This window comes from Caretta caretta, chromosome 4 (genome assembly GCF_965140235.1).
Source record: "Caretta caretta isolate rCarCar2 chromosome 4, rCarCar1.hap1, whole genome shotgun sequence".
NCBI lineage: Eukaryota > Metazoa > Chordata > Testudines > Cheloniidae > Caretta > Caretta caretta.
Genome location: NC_134209.1, coordinates 54,582,113 through 54,598,618, shown reverse-complemented (window position 1 = coordinate 54,598,618; position 16,506 = coordinate 54,582,113). Strand labels below are relative to the sequence as shown.

Sequence of the window (16,506 nt, the reverse complement as noted above, 5' to 3'; positions counted from 1 at the left end):
TAGTTTGCAGACAGCTTTGAGATCTTCGGACATGAAAAACCCTTTGTAAGCATGCTGATATTGGGGACTGTACTAGTAGAGCCAAGTGCAAATGATAGCCACCTCTTTTCTGTACAATTTTTTTCTGTTCTTGTCTTTCTCTTCATTCATCCACTGTCTATCTTTCCCATACACTATTACAAGACTTTCTTTTGATTGAGAGTCACTCTCTTAGGGACTGCCTGCCATAAGGGTCACTCCCTATGCTCTGTGGAAGGCTCCAAAGTAGGATACTATGAGAGAAGAGAGGGAGTGGGGGAGTTGCCTGGAGCAGGCTTGCTAAATGAGCCGATCAGAAACACCTGGTGTGGGGAGGGAACATTAAGCAGCTGGTTTCTAATAAGAGAGCTGACCCTGGGAAGTCTGTGAGGGAGTCAGTTTTAAGCAGGCCTCCTCTTGGGATCTGTTAAATGGATCCTATGAAGAAACTCTCTACTCACCCAGGCTTTGAGGTAAGAGCCATGCCCTGGGACAGACTTTTGGGACTTAAAGTTTTGCCTTTTGAGTTCATTTATCTGAATAAATCCAGATCCAATATGGGTGGTGATTGAATGAGTAAGTGTGTGGAGTTTGGTTAAAAGGGCCTGGAAAAGGGAGGATAAAGAGCAGAGCAGCTCCAAGACACTGTCCCTGGGAGGGAATCCAGGGGTGGGGTGAATCATTTACAGATATAGTTGAGGCTTTTACTATTTTTATTTTGCCCTAATTTAACCTGGAATTATTTTCTGCTTTTAGTTGGCTCCTGCAGTCCCAGTAAAGCAGGTCAGAGTGGCGAATTTAAGAGACCAAAATTTGCAAGTTTGCCAGTTTCAGTGCATTGTTTTTTACATTTGTTATATTGCCTGTTTTGTTTAGCCTGCTAGTTTGCTGATGCTCATAATTTTTGCAAACAGATGGGAGAACCTGTTGTTTCAAACTCATTGAACATCTGGGAGTCAGATTTAGCTGTAGATCTTGTTGAGGTCTGCATGTGGAACAAAGGAAAGCTGGCTCAGGAAGAGGGTTACAAGAGAATGTAAGAGTGGTAACTGATGATGCTTAAGGGGCTTCATCTACACTGCAGCTGGGGGTGTGATTTGCAGCTCATGCAGACATAGCTGTGCTAGCTGTACTATAGTTAAATGTAAACACTCACTAAACGTAGCAGTGAGGATGCAGTTGTGTGCAGGCTCTGAGGAGGGCTGCACAAGTCCACCCATCCCCTGGAGTACATACTTGTACAGCCTACTCTGAAGCCTGCACTGCTGCATTTGCTGCCATTCTTAGCAAGCTGGCTAGAGTATAGCTAACGTGTATGTCTGTGCAAGCTGCCGGTCACACCTGTGGCTGTAGCATAGATCTAGCTTAAGAAGAATCTCTTTTACACTCTGTATTGCTACAATAAAATGTGGCAAAGTACCATAATGCATACACTTAAGGATGCCATAAAGAATTTTTTTTAAAGCAAATTTGAGAGGACAGGAAAACAGGAGTAAGTAAAGACATTAACAGGCATATAATATTCCAGGGTTGCTCTTATTAGTTCATGCCACTACTTTTGTTGCAATATATTCTTCCCACCGTGTCAGCTTTGAGAAGTGATAGACGTGGCCTCCCTTGAAATGTTATTCTATTAGTGTCCGTTTCTAGTTAACCCAGATGGAGTGATTCCCAACTTCCTGGGGACTTTTTCTTTTGGGGGCTAGACTACCTGGTGCAGCAATGCACGTTTCAGGGGTGTGATTTCTGAAGTGCACTAATGTGTTGCCCGCTAATTGGTCCTTGTAGACTCTTCTGGTGAACTAAAAGTGCCCTAGTGTGCTTTAACATAGTACTATTTGAAACAGCATGATGCTAAAGTGCACTAGGGAACTTTGAGCCTGCATCAGCAGGATCTACATGGACCAGTTACTGAGCAACATATTAATCCACTTTAGGGTTATGAAATCTCCCTCCACTTTTGCCAGTAGGGAAGTCATGAGTCAGACATGTAATCTGCCACTGATGCAATTTAAAACAAGCCATAGATTTTTAACGCTGAGGTTGATTAACCATTAGAACAAACTACCAAGCAAGGTGGTGGATTCTCCATTGCTTGAAGTCTGCAAATGAAAACTGGATGCCTTTCTGGAAGATATGCTTTAGTTAGACACAAGTGACAGGGGGACACAAATGACGTTATTTGATCTAATTGTTCCTCCAGCCCTTGAAAATCTATGAAATTCCTAGGATGATAGCAGCAATGGAAGCTGTACTGTAGACTGGGAGTTAAGAGATGAGGACATAGAGTAAAAATCACCGAGAATTTTTACCATTAGATACATCTGGTCAAAAAGATCCGTGGAACATCAAGGATAAAATGTCCTGGAAGAGAAGGCCTAATCCAAACAGCCACACTACTCCAGCTGCACCTGCTAGGCAAGTGTCAGCAATAAAACCAAGCTGTGCCACAGGAAGGAAAGATGTGGCAGACAGCACAGAGGTGGGAACACTTTTCATTATCTATATTGACTGACTTTGTTACCCTGTTTGTTGCGGGGAAAAGATTCCATTTCTCTGAAGACTAATGCATACTGCAACAGGGGCTGCTTATTCAAAGTTTATGAATGATTGTGCTAAAAGTGCAGCTCTAGGATTGGAAAGTGTTGAGATAATGATGAGTATGTCAGTAAAGGTGCTTAAACACCGATCAGCAGAAAAGAGATTCCCTCCTTAAATACTGGTTTCTTCCTGCTCATAGAACAGACTGAAATGGTTGTATGTACTACATATTTGTATCTCACTGACACCATATCAAACCTGCTTCTCTTGGCGGGGTGGGGACAGTGACTTTTCCTTCATAACATCAAGACCTACAAACGCAGCATGGACTCTGGGTCTTTCCTTTTTCATTACCAATAATATAAAGGTTCAAAAAGGCCAAGTCCTCCTCCCAGTAACACCTTTGTAACCCCATTAGCCTTCTATGGATTTTGACCCAAAGTTTTGCTGCATATCTGCAACTTTCTGGATGAAAAATATATGCATGAAATTGTACTAGCACTGGTCCACCTGCAGTTACTGTCGCACGTGAATAATTTTTGTTATTTAGCCTCATAGTCAAGTGGCTTCTCCTTTGAGCCTGATAAGACGATGAAATTGCAGAAGAACTGAAAGAAAGGCAGAAAGCAAAGTCTGAGCAAAGGTACTCGCCTTCATGAGCTTCAGGGGCATTTTAAAGGGCTTGTAGAGGATGACAAGGGTCATGCTAAATTAAGTGGGTGTGTTTAAAATCTACTTGTTTCTCAGAAAAGTAGATACTTGTGTAATTATCACCTACCAGTTTGTTAGCAGCAGCAGTTTTCTGTGCACTGGTTCATCCTGCTTTTTAAAACATCCCCTGAATGTGGACACTCAAAAGAAGTTTTAACATGTCTGTCAGATTCTCACTGAAGACAGTGCATGGCACTTTTAGCCCTGCTCACAATGGGCATCTGCTTAGAGATGACAAATGCTGTAATCTCCGACTATTTCCTCTGCAAAATGCCACTTGTTTGAAAAGCACCATGGCTTTTAGGCCATTCTATGCTTTTCTGTAGGGGAAGAAAGAATCAAACATCAGCAGGGCCCCATACTGTGGAATACACTTCTACCCCGATATAACGCGGTCCTCTGGAGCCAAAAAATCTTACTGTGTTATAGGTAGAACTGTGTTATATCGAACTTGCTATGGAGGGCTGGGTAGGGAAGGCAGTGCCTCCCCAAACAGCCTGGCCCTGCCCACATCTCTCCCACCTACTTCCTGCCCCCTGACTGACCCTCTGCCCCTGGCCCAGCCCCCTTAACACACTGCTTAGAGCAGCATGTCTGAGCCAGACATGCTGCTGTCATAGGCGCTGACTCTGTGGGTGCTCTGGGCCTTGAGCTCCCACAGAGAAAAATTGGTGGGTGCAGAGCACCCACCGGCAGCTCCCTACCCTGGCCCCCTACTCCGCCTTCACTTGCTCGCGCTCTCTCCCCCCCGAGCACACCGCTGCTCTGCTTCTCTCCCTCCAAGGCTTCTGGCGAATCAGCTGTTTGGCGCTGCAAGCCTGGGAGGGAAGGGGGAGAAGTGGAGTGGTGGCATGCTCAGGGGAGGAGGCGAAGGAGGAGCAGAGGTGAGCTGGGACAGGGAGCGGTTCCTCTGTGCCACCTCCCCCTGCCCTGTTACTTGCTGCAGCCCTCCCTGTGCCCCTGCCCCAGGTCACCACCTCCTCCCCTGAACACACTGCTGCTCCTCCCTCCCAGGCTTGCACAAGCCTGGGAGGGAGGGGGGAGGAGGGGAAATGCTTTACCATATTGTATCAGGGTAGAGGAGTATCTATTGCAAAAGCCACTTTCTCTAAACTTGCACAATATGTGGGATGAATAAAGCCCAAAGTAGAATATAGTCTGCCATTTCTTTAATGGAGATTTGTTTTGATCTTTTTGCACAACGTTGGTTAATTCTCCAAAATTCTTTAGACCTTTTTTTTTAAAAATTTGTCACCTCAGTGTTGGTATTGGTTTAGTCCACACTTTAAATCTAAACATATTAACAATTAGTCATGAAACTTGCAACAAAGATCCTAGGTGTTGTGATGCACTGTATTCAGCTAACTTAGGCAGTCTACACAACAAAAGAATATACTGTCCTTGGAGCACATTATAGTACACCCTGCAAGTACGAACCTGCACTATGGCACACAGCAATTATCCCATCTATGTACTTACTTTAAAGTCATGCAGTCTACATGTACAGCCCCATACATATTCATAATACTCTAAAAATGAAAACCACTCTGAAAGACTAAGCATTATTACAGTTGTTACTCTATACTAGGGTAGAAAGACATTCACTCCTAGTAGTCTGGTTTTCAGGCATGCTAAACTTCAGAATGAACAAACTCAACATACAGGCTTGCAGAAATCAAGCATGATGAAGCAAGACTTGTTTTGTAGCAGAGTCCTGCTAAGCAATTGTTCTAGTGTGCTGACTGAACAAGAAAGTTACTAAAAGCAAAGGGAATTTTAGCAATGTCATTCACAAAGCAGAAGGCCGCCACTCCCCCATCCCATGCATTGACGCAGCAATTTGAACTTGGGTGTGTTTCTGCTCCAATGAATCATTATTTATACAAAATTAGAACAGTGTCAACATGAGTGATGGGGAGAGAGAGACCCCACACAAGCACCCTTTAGCCCAGCAATTAGAGCACTCACCAGCAATGTTGGAGGCCTAAGTTCAAATCCTTGCATGAGGCAGTTTTGGGACTTAAGCCAGGGTCACCCATATCCCAAGTACAGGCTCTAGCCACAGGATTATAGGATATTTGGGGCATATTGTACCACCACTTCATCCTCCACTGGTTGTAAGAATAGCAGTTAAATCACCCTCTGACTCTAGCTTGAAATTTGTTTTGGCCAAAACTATATTTTGTCAACTTGAAACTACATTTTACAGTAAATGTCAGAAAATGGTTGCCTAGCTCTAGTAACACAATAACTATTGCATTTGCTAAACATTCATTAAAACATTTAATTTCATTAAGTATTTCAAAACTAAAGAACAGTGGCAATTAGTCCGTGAGCTGATTGACAATCCTCAGAGCAGTAGCCAGGGCCCCCAGGATGTAACTTTGGAATTTGCTAACTTCTATAATTCTGGTGAGACCATTAGTGGTTCTACATTGAGGGCATATCTACCCAGGGACAGGCTGGAAAATTAATCTGAACTAGCTGAAAGTGTGAATTAAAGGTGGCTTAGTTAAACTATTAAACCCCTGTGGAAAGCCACTGATTCAGAATTAATGTGGCCTTAATGAGAACCAAATTAAGGTCACTTTAATTCTGAATCAGTAGCTCTCCACAGCTGTGGTTAGTTAAACTGTATTAATCTGGATGAATTTTCCAGAGTGTCCCCATTTAAACAAGGCCTGCATCTTGGCACTCTCCCTAATAACTACCTACTTTTAGTTACTGGCTCCCACTCCCTTTTTCAGACTAGGAAGCAGCAAAAGGGTGGCAGGAAGTTCACAGCCTGGAACTCATTTCTGTTTGAACACCTATTTGATGGTAACAGATGGAAAAAGCATATATGGGTAAGCATGTCCCTCAACAGCTAAGTGAAAGAGCATGGAGGGGAGGAGCCAATCCCCTGCTGAAATAGGGGTGGATGTCCTAGAAAACCCAGAACAAGCATACTGGTGTGAAGACTTCAGTACAAGTTCTTGAGTATGACTATAGATCTGCTTAGGGACTATCCAATTTTACCACCAGATTGTTCAGTCTCATTATAAACAGTCATAGTGTCTGGCAATGGATCAGCTAAAGGGAATGATTGGTAAAATAATTCCTTTAGCTACTAAATTGTCCACTCATTATTTGTGAAGACTTAGATCCACAAACCTTGCTTATTTTAACATATTAAATACTGTAGCTAATTCTTTGATTCCTAAGCAGCCTATGCTCATTCAGTTGCTTCTGTATGCTTGTTCGGTCCAATTCACATTAACTGCAGCATAACAAGAAAGGCAGCAAACAAAACAGATCATTACACAAGTATAAATTTAAGAAATTGTATGTGTAGGTCTAGTTCTGTAACTACAGAAATAGAGAGGCAACTGAAATCATCATCAGGGATCCATTCTTATACAAAAAAGGCTGAAAGATAGGGCTTGCCTACATGTCTCACCCAAAGCTTGCCACTGACTAGTCAAAGAAACGTTTTCTTATTGTCACAATCTAGGCTTCTAGAAATAAGATAATACACACAGCATAAGCTTGTTGTAGCACTTCTCCTGTTCGGTGGTTAGAGTTTACTCACTGTCAAGACATGGGTTCTGTGCACTCCTTGCCCTGACTCAAACACTGTTTCCATATCTGAATAATGGGATATTACTCACCTTTATAAAACAGCTAGCTGGATCTCTCTGAGCAAAATGTACTCTAATAGATGTATAGTGTCAGCATGGTTATATAGCACCTAAAGCCATTTTAATGAATGTGGATTATTGGTTAAAGCTGGAAGGATTTGCAGTCAGACTTATCCAAGGTGGTTACTTCACCTGTGCCCTCAGTTTTACCATCTAAATTGTGGATAATAATGCTCTGTAAAGCTCAGAATTACCACTGAAAAATACTGTGCAATAGCCACATTAAGCGACACCAACTTGAATCTAGTTGTTTAAAATGAGGTTTCTTATGAGAGTTGCTGCTAATGTTTGTGAGGAATTACATGTTTCTTTGAAGACTGCTCTGTTGCTGCAACAGCATATGACTAAAGTGCAGTACACTAAACAAAAACAAAGCTCTCTAGTCTTTGTTATACTAAGTTTGCATGTTGCTTGTACTAAAGAGTCTTGTATTTTGGTCTTTTGAGAGTCTACTTGTGACACTTTAGTTATTCTAACTCACTTTGCCACAGCAATGCTTATGAAGCACTCAGTAGGACAACCCCCCTCTTCCTCATGGGGGGGGGGGAGGGGGAGGGATATGACCCAATGGTGGTCCTGTCTCCTATGACAAGGATTTGACTTCATGCTTAAGTTCTAAATAAGACTATATTCCTTTAAGTGCCAGTTAACCTGCCACTACTTTCTACAGCAAAGTCACTTGATTTCACTGGCAGCACTCCTGTTGAGAGCAATGAGGTCACATTTAGTATGATGATTTGAGTGGAATATAGATATAGTAGAAAATATAGGTGGACTGAGTCACTTCTGGTCTAAATATAGTATCTTAATTGCTGTACAGGTTAGCTCCTCAAAATGGTTTGCATTTTTTTCAGTACATTTGAAAACTCCCATCAGGATGTAGCCAATGTAAGTGCTACTGTTTTATATTTTCAGCTGCACAAAATCAGTTTCATTACATCTTTTTAGACTCTTGGATGTATTATAAACACTGTTAAAGTGAATCCTTCAATGTTCTAATCAGCATCAATCCTGGGAATAGCTATTCCCATTACGCAAGGGAAGAAGGGAAGAAAAAAAGAAAAGAAAAAAAACTTGAGTACAGCCTGAGTTGGTTGCAGAAAGGTTCACTATTTAAAAAAAAGTCACAGGGGGGCTTGATTACGGTTCAAGTAGCAGGTTTATATGTATTTATTATAAATTATACACAACCTCAACAATCTGAGTTGCCATTCAAAAATAAATTTAAGTATTTGTCAATTTGCACATGATCTATCACTAATATAAAGATGTAATTTACATACATTAACACTGCTGTAAGTCTATTTAAGTTTCACACATTCCTCCCGCCTTCTGAAAATGTGTTTAGAACACAAACAAATATGCAACATCCAATCACTATTACCTTGTCATGAACCACAGTTAACTATAACTTTTCAGCACTTTTAATATGGGTGGTTGTATTTAGTTCAAACTTCATTTTCAATTTAAAATGCATTCTTCAAATCATAACGTTGCAGTGGTTTCTGCAATGCAAAGGTAGATGTTTCAGACAAAAAAAAAATCCCTGCTTTTTTGGGGGGGGGGGGGGGGGTTAATGGTTATGTGAGGTCGACAGTACTGTAGCAACAAAACTCAAACAAGTAGAAAATATTCATGAGGCAGCATATTTCAGATGATCATATGTAACTATAAAGGAATCATGCTAGTTATTTTACTCATTTATGTAACTGTTGGATTGTTAGACACTGTTGACCAGATCACCAGAATTTTTCTTAAAATATTCACTGAAAAACAAACATTAAATATTCTTTACTATTTACTTTACTATTCTTCTAAAGCATATAAGATTTATATTTGCACTCCAGCTGTTTTGTAGTCACAAATGAAAAAAGTATAATGAAAAATAACCTTTAACTGAGAAGTCTTGAATAGTCAATGTTTCACCCCTCTTGTAACAGGATTTTTTTATTCCCATATTCTGTAACAAGTTTTCTGTTTTCAGGGTTTTTTTTTTAGAACCACTGTTCTGATGCATAGCTTTTCAGAAAGTTTACTGTACTAAGATACTAAAAATACAAGTAGCAAGATTTCTCTCTTGGTTAAGGGATATTAAGTAGTAGAATAGTGTAAGAAAACTTGCCAGGCACTATCACGACCTGTAACTAAACAGGGACTTCAGTTTAAAGGGCTGTTAATCTAGAGCCTTTCAAGCAGGGAATTCTCTTACCATTGTCTGACTGAGTCCATCTGTTAAATGGGGAGGGGAAGAGGTAAAAAGTAAAGATAATTGTGAACAGGGGTCTAAGGCTCTGACATAGGAAATGAAAGTTAAAGCCTAAACCCAGGAAAGGTGGGATACCTTAAAATTGAAGGAAAAAGGTACATATAGGAAGGTGTCAGATGCATAACACATAATGCAAAGCCTATACATAATAAAGCAAAGCAGGTATAAGTGAGAAAAGTTGTGCTTAATTTCCTCCGAGATGGAAATTCAATTGAATAATAAATTGATCAGTGGTGGGTTGTGTTTTTTTTTTTTTTGGAGCTAGAAGCCCTGCTGAAGGATGGAGGTCATAGCTATCATGGCTGCTACGAAGGAAATTAGAACAATGTCCTATAAGATCTGCTGCCTTCTCTGAAGCAGATCAACAAACTTGCTCCCACAACTGTAACCTAGACATTTTAGACATTTACAGTTCAAGGTTTGATCTGTGAAGAAACTGGAGCAGAGTACAGATTGTAAAGCCAGGGTGACCAGGAAAGAATTTTGTGATCAAAAGGGGAGGGTCTTTTTGAGGGAAGAGCAGGAGTGGGGCCTGGGTAAGACCATGCAGTTAGTCCAACTCAGGAAAAAAGGACCCTGCTCAGTGATTTCCATTCAACAATGGGGGGGGGGGGGGAAAGGATATCAAAAATATGCAATATTTGAGTCTTGTTCAGAGTTGAATACTTAGATAATGAGAGCTCTAAAACAGAGAAAAGGATCTCTATTAGGTGAAAGAAATACAGGGAAGTGTTCAACTTTTTCAGCCTATGTTAAATAAATTGACTATAGCGGAAACCATTGGACCATCATTTGAAAAAGTAACAGCTAAAGCCACAGGTTGATGGCTAGACTAACAACCTCCATTCACTCTGAAGTATCAAACCACCCCTCACTGCATATGTAAGTTGTAACAGGCACTCGTGCTGTGGAGTTCCAACTCTGTTATGATACATCTCAGCTTCACCTTTGTAGGCTGTGTAACAGTGACCTAAGTTACCCTCAGTCACTGGTACTTCAAAGGAGGTGTAAAGTGTTGCCGCAGCTGCAGTATGCTTAAGTTTCCTGCTGTAAATTTCAGGTATGTACAGAAGCACAATGCTTTAACTATCAAATAGAGAATTCAGAGATTGGAAGAAAGGAAAGCATCTTTAATCCTACTCAGCAACTTGTGTGGGTGCCAGACTAAAATGACCAAGGTAGTCAAAGGGTTAATAACGGACAAAGGAAGAGGGCAGTAGAATCAGTTTGTGTTTAATCAGAAGTTGGGAAACTAATTCTAAAATTGTGTTTTCAGTCTATTTGTTTATAATCTAAGATTCCTGTATAATGAACCAATGGACATATTGTGAAGCAGAGCTTAAAAGGAAGAGCCTCTTGCTAGTGCATTTCAAAAACTGATGCAAATCTAGATTAAGAAAGCCAGTAAGATACAAAAAGTTTTGAACTAAAGTCAATTAGCTGTTTTCATGACTCCATAATAAACTGTAAACCAAAGCTCTTGATTTTTTTTGATCCATCTAATGAAAAGCGACACATTCTGCCTTCCACAATGTTTGCTCTGTAGTTCTATTTACCAGTATGTTTATGTAAAGTTTTTTTTCTTTTTCAGTATTTTAAGCTATTGTATGGAATTAAGCCAATTAATCTTTAATCAAGATCGTTCTTGAAAGCCATTCTCTGCTCACTTTTTTGATACATCCATAAAACAGACTCCCACTGGATCTAGAAAGTCCATGCCATTTTTAAAGGTACTGCTGCATCTGCCTCTTCCCTTGCAGGAAAAAACTTAAGTGGTCTTCTAAAACAGATCAGATGTGTGAACTGCTATAAAAAAATCAAGGTTAAGATACCAGTATTTAAGTTCTAGCCATCTCCTTCTTTCATTGCATAAACACAAACATAGGTCCAGGACAGTCTAAATACACTATTGCTAGAGTACTGTGTACTCAAACAAGCGTATCATTCTAATGGTATGTCACATTGCCTACGATGATAGCTTGTTCTTAGGGTTGGCAAGTGTGCCAATATAAATGATTCTGAAAAAGTGTGGCCATTTTTATTACTAGCAGTTATTTTATGAATCTCAAGGAGTCCTTTCAAAATTTGAGCTAGGGTAAGATTTCCTGCTAGAATATCAATAATATCCACAATACACTCTTGAAGCTTTCAAAGTTAGAGACTACAAGTTTTAACCCAAGACTATCAGAAGGGTGAATTTAAACTCCTGGTAACCCACTGCTACTCATGGAATAAATCTAGAAGTTGTACCAGTGTTGACAGACTTTTGGATAATATCCTTCTTTTCTGCAGACCATTACCATCATAAACCTAGAAAAGACTGAGGGAGAGCACACGTAAGTAGCAGAAAGTGTTTAGAATACTCTACATAATTGTTATATGAACCATGTCAGTTTAAGATCATTTTGTACAACCCTTCAAATATTTATTGTCCTTACATTTATACTTAAAGTGCCTCTTTCTTTTATGCTTTTGATGTTATAAAAACTTTTATAATCAATCTGGAAACCATACAAACATTTTTATGGCTTTTTTTTTGCTACTTTGTCTCAAGGCCTCTAACAGGTATTTTTCCTCAATGAACTTTTACCTCTAGTTAATTTAATTATATTCAAAAATTGACATTCTAGCAGATTGACATATTATTGGAATACCAGTCAGTACTGCTGAAGTAAGGCCATGCCAGATACAACTGGGATGTAAGATGCAAAGCTGAACTATGTTGTTATACATTTTGTTAACTTAGGAAGTACTGTAGCTGGGGGGGGGGACGGGACGACAACCAATTGTGTGAACATTAGGAAGTGTGGAAAAACTACTTTAAATCCTATTTCAAAAGGACAGTTAGAATTTAAATAAGGTCAATTTTTTCATCTTGGGGGAATTAAGATTTTGCAATGAAGGTCTGAATTTTTGAAGTCTTAAAGACAAAAATGGTAAAATCTATTCCCCTTCAGTAAAATATATGTAGGTTTTCTACATTAAAGATGTTAAATGACTCGCATGTAAAGTGAAACTTTACATGTCTCTAAAAACAAAAGGTTAACTAGTTAGCTTCAGCCTTTTGTATTAATCAACATTTTTTTTTATTGCTGTGACTTATAGAGCAGTACATCTTTATGTAATTTGTTAAACTTGTTTTGAAGGTGAAGATAGTATTTGTCTTCTGTTGGATAGTTTGTCAAGACCCTATGAACTATCAAATCCTACAGACAGACAGTTCCCCTGAAAGAACTGCAGTCAAAATACACAGTCTGGGGTACTGTCTTCTCCTTTTGTGTGTGTGTGTTACACATTCCATTGGTATATTAAGGAGTAAGTACTTGTCAGGCTTTCAACTCTCTTTTAGGGCATTCATTTACATCTTTGCTTAGAGTCAAGCTACAGCAGTAACAAGCTTAACCCAGAATAAAGACACTTAACAACTTACTTTTGGAATGTGTGATCAAAAACAGTGGGACGAGATGGCCAAATAGTTTAAATGTACTATTTGGAGCCAGACTTGATCACAGGCAGATAACATTTTTATGGCCTCATCTCAGTCTCTGGTAGGGATTTTTTTCTTCCTAGGAAGTGCTACAACACTTGCACTTTCCTGAGTGTCAACACTGCATATGACAGTGACCATCTAATCATGTCAGAATTTACCTTAGGAAAATTTAGGGAAAGGATTCACCAAAGATTGATTCAAAACATACTACTACTCCCATTTCAAATGAAACTGTTTCCTAGGTTAATGTAAAAAAGTGTAAGATTAGAGGTTTTTCCCACTAGCCCATTAGCTCAACAAGACAACATTTGAAAGCAAGTCATGACTGCCCTTTGCATGTCTTCCTCATTATTATGGAGTATTTTGATAGTGGTGCCATTTTTTTAAATTATAAGATCTCCAACTTATATTGGACAAGGCTGTAGATTTTTACTATGTTAAATTCACATAGGTTGATCTCAGTTTAAGTCTAATATATATTTGAAATAAACCTTGGTTTCTCAACACTTCTAAATCTGCTTGGATTTGTCTGGAACTTATACATCTCCTACACATAATTCATGTACTTGTTGCCTATTTACACTATAATTGGCAAATGATCTTTATGAGGGATGTTAATAATCCCTTCTGCTTTCATTTCAAATTTTCAGTAATGTAAAGGATTTAAATCCACACCTCAAAATTATGCTAAAAGCCAGTTTAGGAAGCAATATTAGGGTTTGGGTTTTTTTTTTTTAAACTATTTCTCCTGTAAGGGTGTATAAGATGTGCTGTTTGAGGACAAACATGTATTGGCTTTAATTGATAGGAAATCTAGCCAATAAAACCAGAAGTAACAAGTACCAAAAAAAAAATAGAATTGACAAGGACTAACTTTGCGTTCTACTGTAACTCTAGTATCAGTCTACCATGAGCACAGGTACATTTGGTGCAAGTGTATGAAGAGGCCAACCAAGAATATTATTTTGAACAAATGACAAAGCCAATTTACTAGTATTATTTTATAATTATGTTCTTAATTCTCAAATTAAGAAAATTCTCTCTAAGCTTGTATGTTTTATATGAAAAAATATAAAGACCGTACAGTTCTCATCAACAAGATGGACTAGTATACTAGCTAACCTCTATTTTAATATTTAAATAACAGTACAATAACTAGAAAAAAGGTCAGTGCTTCAAGTGGCAATATTTACACCACTTCAATTCCAATATTTTTCCAAAATAAAGATGCAATTAAATCTACACTTCATCAGTAGTGCAATACAGTGTCCTTTTCTGAATAAAGGAACTGAGGTTTATCCACAATAAAAGCTTTAAATAAGGTAGCTTGTTGCTATTTATATATCAATTCTGTATGTTTGATATAAAATATATTGGGAAAGCTTAAACTGACTTTTACAATCTATATTCGGCTAAAGCTCCACATAAGCAGCATCAATGGAAATGAACACTGGAGGGCACTCAATATAAAACACGCTCAAAACTACTGCAAAGAACAGAAAGTTAGCTAAGAATAACTGAACATCTGTAGTGATGTCAGACATAAAAGAAGAATGGACCCTGTAGTTACTTGCACTATTTTAATTAAGTGGAAAGAAATAAGTAAAATTTAGTCCACTTCCATTTCTCCAGATGGTTTGGTCTGCTGAGAATTGTCCTTTGCTGGATCTGGTTTTGCTTCAGCACCACTCTGTCCATTCACTGGTCCGTTGTGTTCACCATTGGCTTTTGTCTGAGCTTCACTTGGGGGCTCCATCCTTGGCTTAGGCTTGTAAATAACAGGGTTACAGAAACTATCCAATTCCTAATATATTAGAATTGAAAAAATAGTATGTTTATTTAGTGGTGCAACAAGCATTTAAAAACTTGTACTAAGGAATACATTTAAGAAGTTCCCATTTATCTAGCACAACAGAATTGAGAGGGGTCTTTAGTTCAGATTTTCCATGGAATCTGATTTTTAGAATTTAAAGTGTGAAAAGCCTGCATGGATGGATGTTCTCTCTCTAATTCTAGTTAGCTGGAAAGCTTTGAAATTGCTTGTTGGTAAAGCTGGCAATTTTATATAAAGCTTGATGCAGTAAAATAATACCAACTACTTAAGCTGTAAAGCAAATAGAGTCACTGAGAAATATTTAATCCCATATCACTAAGAGTAGGATTGATTAAGACGCTAAATATAGATACTGCCCCTCCCATTCATGTCTCTGGTGGAAAAAACCCTGGAGACTTACTATTCTAGGTCAAGACCAGGAGAGAGCCTATTAGCAGTACTAAGGAAGGCCCCTAATCTCCTCTACCCCATTTTGCTCTCCATTCGCCTGAGATTAATGCAACTTCCTTATATTAAGAATGTAATAGGTACAATTATGCTGCTTTACCTTAGATTTTGCTAGTATTTCTGCCACCTTCACAACTGGATCCTGAGTCAGACTTAGTTTATTCTGGGCATTCATTTTGGTGTTCAACCAATTCATGGCTTCACTGATATACTTTTCAACTTTCTCCATCTCAGCAGGATCTAGATGATCATATTTTTCATCCTAAGAAGAGAAGTATTTTGTTTTAAAACACCACAATGAATTTATGGGGCTCACTCTGGTAAAAGAAGCCTATAATATTTAACAGGATAGTACTACAATTTCAGTGATTAATTCATGCATGAATTAAAGTTTAGAGGGAAGAAAAGCTTTGGATCTAAAAAAATCCTTACAGGGAGGTTTCATCTTTGTTCACATTTAAGTGCTTCAAGATAGTCTTATAGACAGCACTCTACAGAAATGCAAAATACAAATGTGTGTGTTTCTCTAAATTTACAATTAGCTGTTCCTTGATGTAGTTTAGCTAAGTCAGTGCCCAATATGGTTCAATATATCAGATTAGTTCCCATAAGTAGTTTATTTTAACATATGCACTCTGGCAATCCCCATCAACTAAAAAGAGTGATTAACAAAATTAACTGCTATATGAATTATGCACTTATTTTAATATGAATTGGTTTAAAATAAAGTGCAAGACTGAAATTTTGAATTATTTCATTTGACTGATACAAAGAAACCCTGTTCCTCAAGCTCTAGGATAGTATTTCTAAAAGCACCTAAGTGTCTTTGAAAACTTTATTCCTAGACTTAGGCTTGGTTTATGCTAACAACTTGTGTCAGTGTAACTGTTTCTCAGGCATGTGGAAAATTCACAACCCTGAGTGTCACAGTTATACAAACCTAACTCCCATTGTAGACAACGCCATGTTGATGGGAGGGCTTCTCCAGTCAACAACTACTGCCTCCCAGGGAGGTGGACTACCTAGGTTAAGTGGAGATGCCATCCTGTCAGCATAGATGGCATCTTCAGTGAAGCACTACAGCAGTGAATGCTGCAGTGGCGCAGCTAAAGTGTAGACAAGCCCTTAGTTGTGTTTTTTTTTTTTTAAAGTTTGTTTACTCACCTAGATAACCCCCATTCCCCAACTGTATTAATTTGTACCTTATTTTTGAATGCTTCTACTGCTTTCATTAGAAGCTGGACCTTCTTTCCCAGGTCATTTAAAGCTTTTGGTCTCTCTTCATGTTCCACGAACCTTTCCTGAATAGGCTGACCAAATTTCTGTAAGTATAAAACACACAGACCATGGCACATTGTATAATTACCTCCAAAAAAGAACTAAATTAAGTTCTGAAGAATTCCAAAACTGTACTTTCACAATTAATTATGCTGTTCTTTACCCTGCAAACATTTATGCTTAGCCAACTCAGTGACTGAATGGGACAGTAGGGTAAATATACTTTGGCCCTATCTGCGTG

At 38.7% G+C, this 16,506-nt stretch overlaps 1 protein-coding gene and 1 long non-coding RNA gene across 3 annotated transcripts in view; one reads left to right on the top strand and one right to left on the bottom strand.

Annotated features, from left to right (window-relative positions):
* The first annotated feature begins 399 nt into the window (after positions 1-399).
* Positions 400-16,506, top strand: part of LOC142071860 (uncharacterized) — a 45,838-nt gene continuing 29,731 nt past the window's right edge. The window contains exon 1 of one of the 2 annotated variants that reach the window (XR_012668079.1): positions 400-491. This is a non-coding gene — a long non-coding RNA (uncharacterized LOC142071860). Of the gene's footprint in view, positions 492-2,366; positions 2,501-16,506 lie in introns of those variants that run through there. The other variant, XR_012668077.1, reaches the window with a different exon arrangement.
* Positions 8,091-16,506, bottom strand: part of HSPA4L (heat shock protein family A (Hsp70) member 4 like) — a 66,884-nt gene continuing 58,468 nt past the window's right edge. The window contains exons 17-19 of the mRNA XM_048847292.2: positions 16,190-16,309; positions 15,088-15,249; positions 8,091-14,510 (exon numbers count right to left, since the gene is read on the bottom strand). Of these exons, the coding sequence (XP_048703249.1) occupies positions 14,316-14,510; positions 15,088-15,249; positions 16,190-16,309 (477 nt within the window). The 3' untranslated portion in view covers positions 8,091-14,315. The remainder of the gene's footprint in view (positions 14,511-15,087; positions 15,250-16,189; positions 16,310-16,506) is intronic.